At 51.2% G+C, this 16,741-nt stretch overlaps 3 protein-coding genes and 1 long non-coding RNA gene across 5 annotated transcripts; 3 read left to right on the top strand and 1 right to left on the bottom strand.

The window, feature by feature from the left end:
* The first annotated feature begins 15 nt into the window (after positions 1 to 15).
* Positions 16 to 7,720, top strand: FAM221B (family with sequence similarity 221 member B). The gene is made up of 7 exons (XM_088837969.1): positions 16 to 878; positions 2,870 to 3,326; positions 3,475 to 3,618; positions 6,525 to 6,635; positions 6,761 to 6,958; positions 7,180 to 7,299; positions 7,443 to 7,720. Exons 2-7 carry the CDS (start codon positions 2,870 to 2,872, stop codon positions 7,622 to 7,624), a joined length of 1,212 nt encoding a protein of 403 aa, XP_088694095.1. The 5' UTR covers positions 16 to 878; the 3' UTR covers positions 7,625 to 7,720.
* On the bottom strand, positions 5,671 to 10,766 carry LOC129556806 (uncharacterized). The gene is made up of 3 exons (XR_008686098.2): positions 9,121 to 10,766; positions 6,773 to 6,944; positions 5,671 to 6,414 (listed from the first exon to the last, which is right to left on the bottom strand). It is a non-coding gene; the product is annotated as an uncharacterized LOC129556806 (long non-coding RNA).
* A 117-nt stretch (positions 10,767 to 10,883) lies between these two features.
* HINT2 (histidine triad nucleotide binding protein 2) lies at positions 10,884 to 13,317 on the top strand. Its single transcript, XM_055427031.2, has 5 exons — positions 10,884 to 11,258; positions 12,483 to 12,623; positions 12,722 to 12,826; positions 12,931 to 13,003; positions 13,125 to 13,317. The coding sequence occupies exons 1-5, from the start codon at positions 11,076 to 11,078 to the stop codon at positions 13,214 to 13,216; spliced, it is 594 nt and encodes a 197-aa protein (XP_055283006.1). The 5' UTR covers positions 10,884 to 11,075; the 3' UTR covers positions 13,217 to 13,317.
* A 135-nt stretch (positions 13,318 to 13,452) lies between these two features.
* On the top strand, positions 13,453 to 16,707 carry SPAG8 (sperm associated antigen 8). Of its 2 annotated transcripts, XM_055427029.2 has the most exons (7): positions 13,453 to 14,372; positions 14,480 to 15,371; positions 15,473 to 15,647; positions 15,836 to 15,881; positions 15,966 to 16,080; positions 16,211 to 16,273; positions 16,382 to 16,707. In XM_055427029.2, exons 1-7 carry the CDS (start codon positions 14,335 to 14,337, stop codon positions 16,556 to 16,558), a joined length of 1,506 nt encoding a protein of 501 aa, XP_055283004.2. In that variant the 5' UTR covers positions 13,453 to 14,334; the 3' UTR covers positions 16,559 to 16,707. The 2 variants fall into 2 exon arrangements, with proteins under 2 accessions (XP_055283004.2, XP_088694094.1); XM_088837968.1 differs by having other exon boundaries at positions 16,211 to 16,707.
* The last annotated feature ends 34 nt before the right edge of the window (positions 16,708 to 16,741 follow it).

Raw genomic sequence — 16,741 nt, 5'->3', positions numbered from 1 at the left:
CTGGGTAGGAGTTCAGGCCTGGGCGACTCCGGGCTGCGCTGGACAGGCGATAACCAGGCCCCGCGGCTGCGGCCTCGGCCTGACGTTGTACGACGCTCCGCCCTCCGATTAGGTCGATTGGTCCTTCTCACTAAGGCCCGCCCCCGGCCCTATTCTATTGGCCTCCTACTTGGCCCCCGCTGGGCTCGAGCACAGACTCCGCCCCAGGCCCGGCTACCCGAGTCCCCGCCTTTCTCACCCCAACCACCGAGACCAGACATCCCCATAAGGTCCTCACAACCCTCACCGACCAACTCACAGACATCTCACAGGAACCCTACAGAGACCTTCACAAACCCAGACACCCACGGACGTCCCCACAGATATCCGCAGACCCTTCCCAGAGACTCTGAGTCTCACAAAGATCCCGCAAAAAAGCACTCACAGAGATCCGGCAAAACCCCCTTAACAGAAGTGAACCCTCTAGGTTTGTTCCCTCCGGATCAACGCAGCCCCCTTAGGAGACCTCACTCACCGAGGAGGTGACCAGACTGCTGTTGCCACGGAGACTACTAAACGTTCCGGTTGCCCTGGTGACGGATCCTCCATTCCCGGCCAGGGTTCCAGAGGCTTCACTCAAGCCTCTCCCTCATTCGGCCCTGGACCGCCTCGTCCCTTCCCCTCCCCCACTTCCTCAGAACCAGCCCGAACTCCTTCACGAATTTCTGCAGGTGTCCAAGTCCCTTCCCCAAGCTGTAACTTGTAGGCAAGGCCTCAGCACACAACGCCTGCTGCCAGGGCTAGTCCACAACCAAGCGCCTTCTCTCCCTTGGGGTCAACACTTCCCCTTCCCACTTCAGACAAGATTCTGACCTAAGGACTTGTAACAAAGCCTAGAGGTATGTAGTCTCTCAAGTGGCCCCTCCTCCAAGTCCACATCCAACTCCTAATACCTTCCTGTTCCTTCCCACCTCACTCCGACCCCCTCCCATCCTCTGCTTTTCATCCTTATCCTCTCCCTCCCCCACTTTTCTCCACTCAGTTCCCTCCTCCCCCTTTTCCCTTTCCTCTCCTCCCATCTTCAGGCCCCGTTTCTCCTCTTGCTGAATATCTGGCTATCTTCCTCTCCATCATCCTACTTCTCCCCCTTTTTGGAAAAGCCCTGATGAGTTTAAGAAATGATAAATGTACTATTTGGGGAGCATGGACCAAAGTAGAGAGCAGGAGAAGGTAAGGCTGGAATCCTTAGGCAGTGCTGCACATGATGACAGGCCTTGAATGTCAGGGCCAAGAAATTTGGACCTAATCCTTAGGCTGAGTCACTTGATTGTTTTTAAGCAAAGGAATGCCATTTCAGAAAGGTCTCACACCTGGGTCACCCTTTGGACCTGGGCTTCCCAGGTGGTACTAGTGATAAAGAGCCCACTTGCTGATGCAGGTAGTCGTGGGAGTCGTGGGTTTGATCTCTGGGTTGGGAAGATCCCCTGGAGGAGGGCATGGCAACCCACTCCAATATTCTTGTCTGAAGAATCCCATAGACAGAGGAGCCTGGCAATCTGTAGGGTCACACAGAGTCAGACACGACTGAAGTGACTTAGCATGCATGACCCCTTTTGGACATCCTTCCAAGATAAATTAGGCACACCCCAGTCCCCACAGCATCCTGGGCTTACCCCAGCACAACACCAACTCATTTGTATTGTCATTTTGGTTAACTGGTCTCCTTTCCAGATTCTTTCAGCTGAGTCCAGTACCTGAGTAAAAGTGTTAAGATTAGGCTCTTTAAAAGCATAAGTTACATAAATCAATAAAAGAATAGACGAGTGGATTAATATGCTAGGGAAGGCAGCAGAGGAGCAAGGGTATGACATAATCCAGGTAGAAAATAATGAGAATTTGAACAAAATTGGAGGGAAAGGAGAGGAGAGAATGGACTTGTGGGATATTTAGAAGATAGGAAATATAGTCTTTGGTGCCCATTCTAAGATGTGGGCTGAGAGGAAAGGCGAAGACCACACTAATTCCCAGAGTTCAGTTTTGATGACCTGTGGGACATCAATTTAGCAAGGTCTAGGAGAAGGCAATGGCACCCCACTCCAATACTCTTGCCTGGAAAATCCCATGGACAGAGGAGCCTGGTAGGCTGCAGTCCATGGGGTCTCTAAGAGTCAGACACAGCTGAGCGACTTCACTTTCACTTTTCACTTTCATGCATTGGAGAAGGAAATGGCAACCTACTCCAGTATTCTTGCCTGGAGAATCCCACGGACGGGGGAGCCTGGTGGGCTGCCGTCTATGGGGTCGCACAGAGTCAGACACGACTGAAGTGACTTAGCAGCAGCAGCAGCAGCAGACAGTTGGGTATGACTGTGAAGTTCAGGGTCTGAGCTGGAAATATGGATTTAGGGGTCATCAACATACAACTGGAAGTAGCTGAAGCACTGAACATGAATGACATTACCAAGGGCAGGGAGGGGTCCTTAGACAAGACTAGACTGTGGTCATTGCATCCTTCTGCACTCTTGGGAGCAAACCCCCACTTTGCCTTGGTCTTCCCAGTCTCTAGAACTTCACAGCCTGACCTCTATGGTCCTAAATTACACCCAGAACCCTGCTCTCGGACTAGCGAAGATGCTATGTTCAGGATCCCTTCTCTGCTACCATCTACTGATGGGATTCTGACTGTTTCAGACTTTCAGTACACAGTTTGGGTCTAGGCACATGGGTGAACCTCCTAGCACCAAGCCCTGGCCCAGAGCTCATCAGGCTTCCCCCGAGTTATCTCAGGTGCACTAAAAACTTTATCTTGATTCCATAGCCCGCTGTGAATCCTGACTTGCAGACCCTCTAATCCTAACCTAATGAAACATGTACCCTGTTCTACCACTAGATGGAAGCAGACAAGGTCACAGAAGAGCCTCATACCACCTTGGATGCAGAAGAGAGCCTTTCTTCAAAGGACCCCTCTCCTGAGGACTCACAGGAGGCCCCTATCCCTGAAAGCCCCTTAGAGCCCGCCCTCTCTGAAACCCTGTTAGAGTCCCTTGCCTCTGAATCTCCTGAGTTGCCCTCCACTTCCCAGACCCCTTCAGACATCCACACCTCTGAAACCCCTGTAGAGCCTTCCACCTCTACCACCCCTGTAGAACACTCTGCCTCTGAGATCCCTTTGGATCCAAAGCACTCCCTTTCAGACTCTCCATCCCAGGTCTACCTGGACACATCTACAAAAGTGAAGGAAGAGGAAGAAAAGGGCGAGAAAGAGATGAATGTCACTGCCAGTAATGCTCATGCAGCTGAGCCTGAACACCAGCTGGGCAAGAAGAAGGGGAAGAAAGGAGTCAGCCGTAATTGCTCCTGCCCATTCCCCCTTTCTCAGCACCGTCTTTAACCTGCCTCAGGAGGAGGAGGTTGGGTTACTCTGTGACCTGGCCCCTTCTCTTAGATCTGGGGCCTCCTCACTTCCCCTTAGTTACTCAGCCTTTCCCTCCCCAGGTTACACCATCCACCCAGTGGTCCCTGCTAAGCAGGCAGACCTGGTGGACGTGGCTAAGGCAATGCACAGAGAGAAGTTTGGTACGCAAGTGAATTATCTTTTCCAATGGGAGAAGGATGCAGCCCTGAATGCCATCCAAACAGGTGAGCCCAGGCAGCCTTTCAGGGGCCTGTGACAGGCCCATGGCCATCCCTCTATCCAACGGGATCTAGGAACCTGCTCCTTCAGTGGATAGCCCTTGTGGAAAATGGCAACGCCACCTTCCTGGAATCTGGGAGGGGAGCAGATGGGTAGGCCAAAGTAGATGAGGGTGGATGCAGACAAAAAGTGAGGATATTCATATAAAGCCAGGTAGAAACAGGTGGCTGAACTAGGGCTCAGGTAGCCTGCACCAAACAGATCCTAAAGCAGAGATGGCCCAGGACCCTGGACAGTTTTCAGGTGACTTGTTGCTCTAACAAGGCAAAAGGTCTTAGTCCCCTTGGTGGAAATGTATTAAAAGGGTGTCATGGGGACTTCCCTGGCAGTCCAGTGGTTAAGACTCTGAACTTCCACAGTAGGGGACAGTTTGACCCCTGACACTGATGTGGGGGAACAAGGATCCTGCCACATGGTGCAGCTAAAAGTTAAAAAAAAAAAAAAAAGGTTGTGATCCCTGCATGCCAGACCCATGATCACCTGGAAATCCAAAGTTCTGAGTCTCCTCACCAGAGAGAGCCATGTCTTCTAGTCCCATCAACTCCAAGTCTCAGCCCAGAAGTAGTATTCTAGACGGTCCTGTTAATGGCATGCCGGGCTTCACTATGTCTGTATATAAAGGGTGTGCATATGAACCGTGTGAACACACACCATTCTGTGTGTGAGCATGTGCATCTGTGTCACTGAACTTCACGTCTGTAGGAATCTGGTAAGACAGCTACCTGACCTGTTATGAGGATTCTGGGATTTCTAGACTGAATTCAATAGGTATCACTGCATTTGGGGGAAGGGGGTTTATACTTCATTTTCCCTAATTATGGGAATAGAGTTATGTTCTAACCATAAGAGATGTTATCATGCAAATGAGACTGTGTGATCATGGAAATGAATGTGTTGGGCAGTCAAAATGGCATCCCCAATATGTCTCCTCCCCAGTCCTCGTCCAATTATAACAGGAAGAGGGTTTGGAATCAAGGCAAAGTAGAAGGCCCTACTCTGGAATGCACAGCCCACTCTGTATTGTCCCACTTTAAGGGGATTATAGAGTCTGAGGTATAATTGTCATCCCTCTAGCTCAAACTTCAGTCTTCTTCATCTGAAAGATGAGCAATGACTCCGACAACAGTGCTTGAATTTGACTCTCCCAGGCCCTCAGGCCAGGCCTTGATCTATGGGGCATTAACCCTGTTCAACTCTGCACCTCACCTGTTCATGCACTGGATTCTGCTATTCTAAACAGAGTTCAGAATTCCTCCAGTGGAATCCTGGCCTCCACCCAACCCCATTGTGACTCAGTCTAGACTCTGCCCACTTTCAACCAAGCTTCCCTGGTGTGATGGGGCACTAATACAACGGGCTGGCAGTGTAAATCAAAAGCATCAAAGCCAAAAGCCACATTTGGACAGGCTTCAGATCCTAAGAGACCATGGGTAAGACAAGAAAACCTAGTTTGACAGGCACAGAATTGTGGATTGTGGTCCTGACCAGAGTCAAAGAGCAGAGGACACTTGACCCTTTCTCATTCTCCTTATGGAACTTCAGGGCTTTACCTGGAATACTGGGTCTCTCTTCCCTCCTAAAGGAATTTGCTCAATCGCTTATTCAGTCAAGCTTCTATGTTCTCTGAGCACCTATTTTGTACCAGGTCCTGTGGGAGGACTCAAGACAGCAATGAAAAGACTGACCCTTCCTTAGAGGAACTCACAGTTGAAGGAGAATACAAGTGAACAGTCCACTGGAATGCACTGTATTGTGACAAGAGTAGCACAGAGTCATGGAAGGCAGGAGGAGAGGGTGTCCTAGACAGAAGGGGAAGTCAGGGACAACTTTTTCTTGGAGATGACAGTCCACTGGAGCTTTTAAATAGGATTAAGAGTCCTAGCGCTGAAGGCCCCACTCCCGGGGGGTGGGTGGAGGGCGGACCCAGGATTGTTGACTTCAAGTTGGGATACTCTCAGCTCTCACAGAGGATGAGAAAACCTGAGTGGGAAATGCTCTGGATCTCCTCCCATATCTACTCAGCACCACCTGTGCCTTGTGATGAGACTAATTGTGAAGCCAGACAGTTTCTCATCTCAAGGGCAGCAGCCTCTGGCTGGTGCCTGCTCTCAGGGATACATCTTAGGCTCATCTTCCTTCCCATGCCTCCTTTCTTAGCCTCACAAGCCTCTATTTTTGCTCTTCACTCCACTCATGACTTTGGCCTCCCCTTTTCTCCTGAACCCTGGAGAACCATAGGCAGCCCTTCTCAAGTTCACAGAGGGCATTAATTCAGTAACCTCAGAATGTGGAAGGGACATATGACGGTGCCAGCCTGAAGAAGTGAGGGAAGCCCGCCTCCTTCCTCGTGACACTGGGGCTGCCCCACTTCCTCCTCTTCAGGTCCCTTCAACACCATGCTCCTTAGGAGCCAATCTCCACCACCTACTCTGTACCTGGCCCATCATCGTCCTTTTCCCTCACCTTAGACACTTAAAGGAAACCAAGCAAAGGTGGGCTCGAGCATTGGGAGGGGAGGAGATGAGAATCCCACAGTCACAGAGAACACAGCAAGATACATGTGCATCATCACACAGAAGCTCATTTATCATAATCTCCCTGCTCAGAAATGAAGGCTGTCTTCAGTCACCTCTGACAGGCCAACACAGGTGGAGTGGATCTTCGGGTGGGACGGGCTCTGAAGACACTCGCGGGGTGATGAGAAAACCTTGAAGAAAAAGTCTAAAGGTGCAGGGAGGAGGCTGTGTGGGTGGCAAAAGAGACACACGGAGGGAGAGGTAAGAACACTTTGGGGAGCTTAGGCTATTTTTCTCTGTTACTTTCCCTTATTACTCAGTCCCTCCATACCCAGGTCTCTATATTGGCTGGCGCTGCCCCCATTATCTATGGGACTGTTTCCGGATTGGGGATGAGTCCAAGTGCTTTTGTGGACACTTGCTGAGAGAGCACCAGATCATCTCAGGTGTGGAGGGTAACTGTCTTCTGTCATGTGCTGAGATGTGTGAGAGAGTGTGTGTGTTGGTTTTGGGGAGAGGTTGACATGGGAAGGCCAAGCCCCGTCAGGTGCTGGTCTAACCCTCTTCACAGACATATCCGTACCCTGCCACGTGGGCCAGTGCCGCTGCCTCATGTTCTGCTTCATCCCATCACGCCCAGAGGAGGTGGGTGAGTTCTGGCTCAAGAGACGGGCCACTTTTGACCCGAGGGCTTGGAGGGCCCAATGTTGCTGCAAACACAGCCATGAAGACCACACAGCTACCGGGTCCCATTCCTGCAGGGTCAAAGGTACCTTTTTAAGCAAGGGGAGTGCAGGGGTGGGCATGGGTTGGGATAGGCTGTAAGTAGTTTGGGGATGCAGATGGGGAGCTGGGAGGAGAGACTTGGGCATGCAGTTGGTGAGGAAGTGGAAAGACCTGGACATCAGTTGGTGAGGAAGATGAGGGTGTGGTCAGCCCCTGGGGAAGGCCTAATCCCCTGCACTCTCCTCGGCTGCCCCCTTGCCTTAGGCTGTTGCTGCAGCTGCTTTGAGTCTAATTTCCTCTGTGCGGCCTGTGACCGGCGCTGGGAGGAACATGAGACTTTCTTTGAGACTGAGGAGACCCGGCGACGAGGAGGGAGGCCACACGGTGAGAGGGCAACCTGGGATCAGGGCCCACTCAAGGGTCTATAATCAGCCAAGCTGAAGGCACTCCTGCCCTCGGCCATCCCACCCAGGACTACTTTGCCCCTCCTTCCTGCAGCCCACACCCGCACTGATTTATACCCCCAGGAGCAGATTATGTGCCTTTTGCAGAGATGCCTACCCTCCGAGAAGCCATCATCAACAACTCTGACTTCGAGGCCCTCCAGAAGCAGGGGCTTTCTGGCCATCCCAGCTCTTACCCTAGTCCCCAAGGGCTCCCTAGCCCACATGACATCCAGCCTGGCCCTCCATCTAAGCCCCATATCTGACCCTTTCACCTCTGCTCTTCCCTCCTCCAGGGACAGACACAGTCAACACCTGGCGCAGGCCTCTGTGAGCCTGGCCCAGATCAGCAATAAAGAGAAAACCACTGGAATCTGACTGACTCTCTATGAGGCAGATAGAGCCCAGCCTGGGGCAGACACCCTAGGACCTTTGAGTTAGCACCTCCAGGGGGGCAAGAGGGAGCTCCAGGCAGAAGACAGAGTAGATCCAACCATCTGCCTCACCTACATTCAAAAGGCTATGTCTGGAATCAAGAAGAGAGAATGGCTTCAAGGAAGCCAAGAAGGGAGGGATTTCAAGAAGGAGCAGTGATGTCAGATATAGCTGGGGGCTCCAGGAAGATAAAGACTGAAAGTGTCCATCAGATCTGCATTTAGAAAGTCTTTGGTAACTTCAGAAAGTGCAGTTTCAGTGGTGCAGTGGAGAGAGGAACCAAACAACAGTAAGTGTGAAGGAATTTCTGTAAGAAACTTAGATGAAAAGAGCAGGGAAGTCAGACAATATCTACAGGGGGATGTGGAATCAAGGAAGCAATTTTTAGTTAGGAAAAAGCATTTTTTTTAGTTAGGAGAGACCAGTAGAGAAAAAGACCTTGAAGGATACAGTAGAAAAAGACAGATGCCTAGGGAAGCCAGATCCCAAAGACAGAAGGAGAGGATGAGGTAAAGGCAGAGGTGAAGGGATTCAGTCTGGACAGGAGAAACACAACTTCCTGGGACCAGGAAGAAGAAAGGATGGGGCCCTCACTGAGTTGCAGGGAGTAGAATTCTGTGGAAGTTACCCTATGAACATAGGAGACAAGGTCAGTTTCTGGTGAGGGAGGAAAGGTATAAGAGTGGGGGGGGGGCAGGTAGGAGACAGGAAGAGGGATAAAGGCTTGGGAAGGTTAATGAAGGGAACTAGAGAGAACCCTGATGGGTGGGTAATTGAGGATTCAGGTATAGTTGGAAGCTGGAACCAAGCAGAGAAGCAAAATATTTAGATTAATGGGTGGTTATGGGAAGAGTGTCAGGGAGGAAGAAAATAAGCCAAAAGAAGGCCTGAGGAGGTGGAGGGAGCTGACCACACAAATAAGAAAAAAAAGTAAAGCCACGATGCAATCAACAGATTTTTTAAAAAAGGAACGGAAGTCTCTAATGAGGCCCAGTAGCAGATGCAGTGGTCAGGATCAAAGTACAGGAGACAGTGGCCAGAACCCACAGAGTGCTGCAGCTTTCAGAGAGCAGCTACAAGTGATCACAAGGGCCTGGAGCAGAGAATCCAGGGGCCAGGGGCCAGAATGGGGTGAGTGTGTGGGAGTGACTAGGAAGCCCAAACATGATTCTAATGGAGAATAGCAGATTCTGACAGTAATGGGCTCTATGATTTTAGGCCAGTCACTTTCCCTCTCAGAGCCTCTGTAGCACACAGGTAACGTATGTGCTACCTGTGTCTTTAAGAACCCAAAGAAATAACCAGTTTCAAAGTGTTTTGTACTCACCTACCAGTCCTGGCTGGTTTCCTCTTCCTACATCCTGCTGCTGCTGCTGCTGCTAAGTCACTTCAGTCGTGTCCGACTCTGTGTGACCCCATAGACGGAAGCCCACCAGGCTCCCCCATCCCTGGGATTCTCCAGGCAAGAACACTGGAGTGGGTTGCCATTTCCTTCTCCAATGTGTGAAAGTGGAAAGTGAAAAGTGAAAGTGAAGTCGCTCAGTCGTGTCCGACCCTTAGCGACCCCACGGACTGCAGCCTACCAGGCTCCTCCATCCATGGGATTTTCTAGGCAATAGTACTGGAGTGGCTCTTATCTCTTGTCCTTCTCCACAGGCACACAGACTACTGCAGCCTCCAGGGCACAGAAAAGGCCAATGTACATTTCCACATTTAGTGAGGTCATATATTCTTCCAAGGAAAGGAATGCAACTTTGACTGCTAGAACTCCTGGAGAAATCGCAGGGTCAAATGTCTGCCTTCGGAAGGAGAAAAGACTCTAATATGGCTATTCAAAATAAATCATTACTATCTCCAGAAGTAGAATTCCTTATTACTGGTTATTATGGAATTAGCACCACAATGACCATTAACTAAAACCATTCAACTAGCAGTCAACAATAAAATAATGGTTACTGTGATAAACTCATTTAAAGAAGTATTACTATTATGCAGCCATTACAAAGTATTTATATAGACTATGTAATACTATGGGAAATTGTGAAAAGGATAAGAAATTGTGATAAGAATGTAATATGTAATACATATGTATTATATATTATGGAAAAGGAAATGAAAGAAAACAGCAAATGTTATCCATTCCACAAATAGTTCTTGAGTGTCTATATATGTCAGGCCATATGCTTTAAACAAAAAAGAAACAGTGGTGACTTTTGCCCTATATTAAGCATCAGACTAAAACTTACCTGGTTTGAGTATATTAGAGTATATTAGCATTTTGTGATCCCATGTTTCTGATGTCAAAAAATACATATTCCAGCAGAACAAAACATACTTCTAACCTAGCCGTAAGGCATTTTCCCTCGTCCTTCGAACCCGCCTGACTCACTGAAAATGCCAGGCACGGAACTAACCGTATCACATACTTATTCTGAACAGGAAAGGACATTGGACACATATTCCTTTGCTTATTAGTCTTGCAACAAAGACAGGACACTTCTGCCCCGCCCGTTAAAAAAAAAGAAAAATGCAAAACCGCCGTGAAAACAAACTGCAGAAACTTTAGTCTTTGAGTGAACAAACACATAAACTAAGGAGGAATTGCCCTCAGACGAGTAAGTTAACATCTTTGAAATGGTCAAGAGGCTGAAACTGTTTGTGGGGGAAATGCTGGGTAATCATCCCAACAGTCAAAAAAAGATCACGGCCGTGTTCACCTTCAGCCCCATCCGCCGGGCGTCCCCCACCCGCTTCTTTCCCCGGTACTCCTGAGGTCTGGAACTTCCGGACTAGTGTCCTGGAGCCAATAAGAGCCGAGTGGCTATCTCTCCAAACCCCGCCCTCCTACTGGCCAATGAGCTTCTGCGCGGCAGGTGACGGAGCACCGCCCCCTTCATCTCAGCCCACCAATAGGGGCCCGACCCAACTAGGCGGTGTCAATAAGGTAAAAGCCCCACTACCCGGGAACCGCAACCGAAGATGGGCCGACTTTGTGTTGAGAGCCAATTGGAGGAAAATCCCACCTCCAGGTGTCTCAATCCTTCCAGTAGAGTGAGAAACTATCTCACAGCGAAAACTAGTGAGGGGACCCAATGGTAAAGGAACTTTCACTCTGACTAGACGAAGCCAATGGAGTAAAAAATTCACCCTCGAGTTGGCACAAGAAGCCAATGGGATGAAAAGATTCCGCAACGACCGTGGCGGCGGAGCCAGTGGAGTGCCGGGGCCAGGAACGCTACCCAATGGGATGACGGAGTTCGCTTCCGGCCTCGGCCGGAGCCAATGGCAGTCGCTCGCCGGCTCCCCGCCGCCCCACCTCAGCAGGCTGCAGAGCCCGAGCGCTGGCCCAGGTGGGAGGTTCCCGCGGCCGAGGGAAAGATGGCAGCGGCAGTGGTGCTGGCCGTCCGGCTCTGTGTGGCGCGTCGGGCGGTGGCGGTGGCAGTGGCAGGGCCTCGGGGGGTGCAGGTGAGAGGTGGCTGTGGGGCGAGGAAGGGGTCCCGCGGGCTCTGACTCTCTCCAGGGCCGGGGGCTGCATTCCTCCTCGGCTCCCCCCGGCTAGAGCAGCCCTAAGGCCTCGCGGGATCGCAGCCTGAGTGCCCTGCGGGGTACGTTGCCCCTCCCGAAGCGCAGGCTCCAGGGCTCTGCGCCGAGGTCGGACTGATGGTCGCGGTGGCCTCTCTTAAAACCTCGCCGCGGGAGAAACGAGCCGGCGATGACCGATGCCGTACACAGGCCCTGGCTCCGAGGTCGACACAAGGTCACTGCATCATGTGCTGCCCTCTCCCAGCCAACCGAAGGCCTACCTCCCCGGAGCTCCTCAGTGCGCCCTGCAGAATTAGAGGGAGCCATTTTTTGTTTTCTCCTGAGAGTCTTCTCCCCGTTTACTAGAACGATTCAGGAGTCAGATGCACCTCGTTCCTTTCCCCCACAATGTGACACCTCTGACTTCAGCCGAAACGGGGACTTACCCTCAGTTCCCTCGGGCTGGGGTTGTGTGCATTCAACTCCTCCCTCCTCCACAGATTTAGGAGACTGGAGGCAAAATTCACAGTAAGAGGTCAGGTGTGACACCCAGACCCCCTTGTGTCAAACAGGGCAGTTGTATTAAACCTCAATAAAACAAGTAACACAGCATAAAGATCAGACAAAAAGTAATGGAAGTGGAAACTTATAAACAAAGAGATACAAAGTAGTCTTAAGAGTTGATACAAATCACCCCCTTTATATTTGATGCTGAGAGAAGGGATTTAGCTAAGGTAATTCAATAGTCCATGGGGTCGCAAAGAGTCAAACAGGACTGAGCGACTAAACACACAATTAAACACACACTACTAAACAAAAAAAGTAGTAAAATAGGAACCAGGACGTAAGCCTCTAGGTTCTCACTCTGCACCCTTTCCCTTGAACAGGGATAGGTTTCCTTAGTGCTTCAGGAGCAGCACTCAATCGCACTGCTGAGACCTGCACTGTAATACTGCCTGTTAGCTAACCAGACCCAGCACTATCTGGGCCTAATCCCTGCTGCTGGTACTCTGAAAGTGAGGAACTCTCTCTTTGAGTGGGAACCATTAATAGGTTCTTAGAAGGGTGAAGTTAATGGCTGTCAGAGTCCAGTCTGCCAGCCCCACCTAAGTACATGAGAGAAGTATTGCCAACTTCCTCCTATGGGTGTGTCTGACCTACCTGCAGGTCCGAGGAGCTGCAGGTGTGACTGATGGGAATGAAGTGGCCAAGGCCCAGCAGGCAGCTCCTGGGGGAGCAGCCCCAACCATCTTCTCCCGGATCCTGGATCGAAGCCTCCCAGCTGATATCCTATATGAGGACCAGCAGGTGCGGTCCCCTTAGGACCCACCCCCCCCCAGGAATTTCATAATACCATCCAGCCTATTGAAGTAACATGCTGGCCTCTGGCCTGTCACTGCTCCCAGTGTCTCGTATTCCGGGATGTGGCCCCTCAGGCTCCTGTGCACTTTCTGGTCATTCCTAAGAAGCCCATTCCTCGGATTAGCCAAGCTGAAGAGGAAGACCAACAGGTGGGAAGGACAGGGCCAGGGTTTGGCTGGGGGAGCCCTGTATTCCTCCAGAAATTTTGCTCCCTATAAATGAAGCAACCTGTCTCCCTCCCCTTTCCCTGTAGCTTCTCGGACACCTTCTCCTTGTGGCCAAGAAGACAGCAAAGGCTGAGGGGCTGGGTGATGGATACCGACTTGGTGAGTGATGTTTGGCCCCTAAGCCCTTCCCTAGACTGTGAATTCTCATACCTGCCCCGCTGTGTGACCATTCTTTGACCTTCCCATGATCCTTATCCCCTAACACAAAACTCCATTTCAGTGATCAACGATGGCAAGCTGGGTGCACAGTCTGTGTATCACCTACACATTCACGTACTTGGGGGCCGACAGCTCCAATGGCCTCCAGGTTGAACCTACCAAATGACCAGGGACCCCAGGCCTGGATGTTTGGATGGGATGGGGAAAAACGACACCCTGTGATGCTAATAAACTTGCTCTCCCTCAATTCTGGATCCTTGTCTTAAATATATGAAGATTTATACTACAAATAGGAAAGAAAACTGATTCAAGACTATGATCCCTTGACTATGGTCTGAGACACTTAAGGAAGCCCATTCTGTAAAGGAGTATTTGCCTATATATCTCTGACCTCAAGACTCGTGGTCTACCTGGGGCAGGCTTCTAGAAAAGTAGTGGTAGGAATACGCCTGAATGAATAGGAAGAGACTGAATCTCAACACTTGCTCAATTCACATGCCAAGCCACATTCTAAGGGGGGTCTGTAAGGAGGATTATCAATGTGAGAGCCTTTTACTGGAAGAGAAATAATCACACCAAAAAAAAGTGGCTACCCTTAGGCTAATCCTCATGAATCACCATTTTGCTTTTGAGCTACTGTCTGATATCTCTTCATCCTTAAAAGCTTTGAAAAAATGTCTCTCCATAAACACAGGAAGTAGGCTTTTGACTGATACCACAGCCCTGTGCCTGTTCTAAAACACAAAGAACCACCTTGCTGCTGCTGCTAAGTCGCTTCAGTCGTGTCCGACTCTGTGCGACCCCATAAACGGCAGCCCACCAGGCTCCCCCGTCCCTGGGATTCTCCAGGCAAGAACACTGGAGTGGGTTGCCATTTCCTTCTCCAATGCATGAAAGTGAAAGTGAAGTCGCTTAGTCGTGTCCGACTCTTCGCGACCCCATGGACTGCAGCCCACCAGGCTCCTCCATCCATGGGATTTTCCAGGCAAGAGTACTGGAGTGGGGTGCTATTGCCTTCTCCGAAGAACCACTTTATAAAACCTCACAAGTTCTGCTTAGGTACGGAGGCGAGCGGAACTTTAAGAGCCAGGCTGACGCGGAAGGGAATTCGGACGGAAGGCAGCCATTCCAAACCACAGCGGGTTTAAGACTTCCGCCCCGCAGAGAACTTGCCAGCACCCTCACCCTCCACGTCCGCCCAGCTCTAGTTCTGCGCAGTCTCCTGGCATGATTTGCTGTCTCTATGGCAACCCGGTAGCTGGCGTCGGAAGATGGAGACCTCTGAGTCTACTGACAGATCGCAATCGCGGTGAGAGCCCCAGCTCTGGCTGCGGGCGGAAGGGGACAAGGAAAGTTAACAGACTTTGCTGTGCTTCTGACAGCTTTGCCGCTTTCACTATTTTTTTTTTTTTCCAGATCTTTAGACTTACAGCCCAGCTCGGACGGACTAGGGTCTGGTTCCGATCCCTTTTCTTCTTGGGATGGCCGTCATAGATCAGCCCTGGTAGCTGCAACCGCAGCAGCTTCAGCAGCTGCTACAGCCGCCTCCACTGCCAGAGCAGCTGCATTATCGACGAAGAGCCCAGCCCCCTACTCTCATGGGGGCCTGCGCACGGAGCCCTCCTCTGACAGTCTGACAGAGCGCTACACTGGACCCAGATTGACCCACAAGATAAGCCATGGGAGACTCGGCTTTCAGCCTGTCTATGTTTCCCATATTGCTCGGAATCCCTATACTACAAATGACCTTAGCTCTAGACGTGGCCCTATTCCTGGCTCCAGTTCTGGCCCTGTTCCTCGCTCCAGCTCTAGCCCTGGTCCTGACTCCAGCTCTGACCCTGGACCTAGCTCCAGTTCTGGTCCTGGTGGTAGCCCTGGAAGTGGCTCTGGTCGAGGTGCTGGCCATGGCCCTGGTCCTGGTGGTGGCCCTGGTCAGGGTCCTGGTGGTGGCCCTGGTCAGGGTCCTGGCGGTGGCTGTGGTCAGGGTCCTGGTGGTGGCTCTGGTCAAGGCACTGATCTTGGTCCTGGTATTGATTCTAGGCATAGCCCAGGCCATGGCCATGGCCCTGGGTTCAACTTCTCTGCTCCTGTAGGCTTCAGAAACCCCAGGGGAGATCTTATCCCTAATTATACCGGCTGCAAACACCACTGTCATTGGGAGCCGCAGAAACAATCCTGGAAATTTTCGAACGTCTCAGAACCTGGTGCCAAAGGGCTGTGGAAGCCCCCCAAAGTTGAAGGGAAGAGTATGGTTCTCAGTGAAACACTGCCACGGGGCCAGTGCCTTCTCTATAACTGGGAGGAGGAGGTATTAAGGTTTGACTTGCTCCCTTTTCTTGATGGCTGCCCCCAGTTGGTGGGGGTGGGTACAAGGAAGGATATCATTGTCACTCAACTTGGGGCCTACAGAGAGCCACCAACTACCTGGATCAAGTCCCAGTCATGCAGGATGGCTCTGAGAGTTTCTTTTTCCGACACGGACACCTGGGACTGCTGACCCTGCAGCCACAGTCACCCATGTCCTCCTGCACCACCCAGAAAGACTCATACCAGCCCCCAACAAGCCACTCTCAGCCAATTCGAGGTATGAAACATGAGAGAATGGGCAAGAATGAGTCCAGTAGAGCAAAAAAGGAATATCAGGTGGGCCTATGGTTGTCCAAGGGGTATAAGACAAAACCCAATTTTTCCTCCTTTCCCCAACTTTGTTTCTTCTGCGCCTGTTTCTTAAGCAGCCTCCTCTATTCTGTCCATTCCCTGACCTCCCCCCAGGGAAGCGTGAAGCCATGCTGGAGATGCTCCTGCGCCAACAAGTCTGGTGAGAGGCTGGGTGAAGGGAAATGGGGAGGGGGAGGACAAAAGTCAGGGGAGAATGCCCTTGACACTCCCCAGGCCTGTGTAGTAAAGAGGTGCAGGCAGAGCAGGAACCCACAAGGGAGGACTCTGAGGTCGAGTCTGTGACACACCACGACTACAAAAAGGAGCTGGTGCAGGCAGGGCCTCCTGCCCCAACAAAGGTAAGAACGCAGTCACCCCCACCCCTGGCCCTTGTACAGCTGGGTCCTGACAGGCTGTGGGAAAGCAGCCAGCCCAGAGGCTGAAGAGTTAACTCTTCAGGCCAAGAGTTATTTAATATTTCCCTCACAGCTCCACGACTACCGTACAGAGCAGCCTGAAACCTTCTGGCTAGAGAGGGCACCACAGCTACCGGTGTGTGAGGGTGACCAGGTGTTGGGAGTGGGTGAAAGGAGGGGAGGAGGCTGTTCTGTCCTGGCTTGGTGCAGAGCAGGCCCCATCCTCATTCTGGCACTCCTACAGGGTGTCAGTAACATCAGGACACTAGATACACCGTTCCGGAAGAACTGCAGTTTCTCAACACCCGTGCCTTTGTCTCTAGGGGAGCCATTGCCCTTTGAACCTGAGAATTATTCCCAACAGGGAGAAATATCTTCCCTTGCCTGTCAGGGAGGAGGGCAGGGTGGTGGAGGGGGTTGAACTACTCCTGTCTAAGGGCTGAGGAAGCAAGTATGTGGAATATGGAATCTCCTCTCTGTACTGGAGAGGTGGGGAGGAAGTGAATTTGTTCTGCACTTGGTGACAGGGTTTTACATAAAAAGTGTTCTCTCTCATCCTGAGACTGCTGATTCAGTGATTCTGTGAGTTACTGTGTCCATACTC

Source organism: Moschus berezovskii, chromosome 7 (assembly GCF_049115385.1).
Source record: "Moschus berezovskii isolate FMDL1 chromosome 7, NW_MosBer_1.0, whole genome shotgun sequence".
In the NCBI taxonomy this organism is placed as follows: domain Eukaryota; kingdom Metazoa; phylum Chordata; class Mammalia; order Artiodactyla; family Moschidae; genus Moschus; species Moschus berezovskii.
This window is presented reverse-complemented; position numbering and strand designations above follow the sequence as displayed.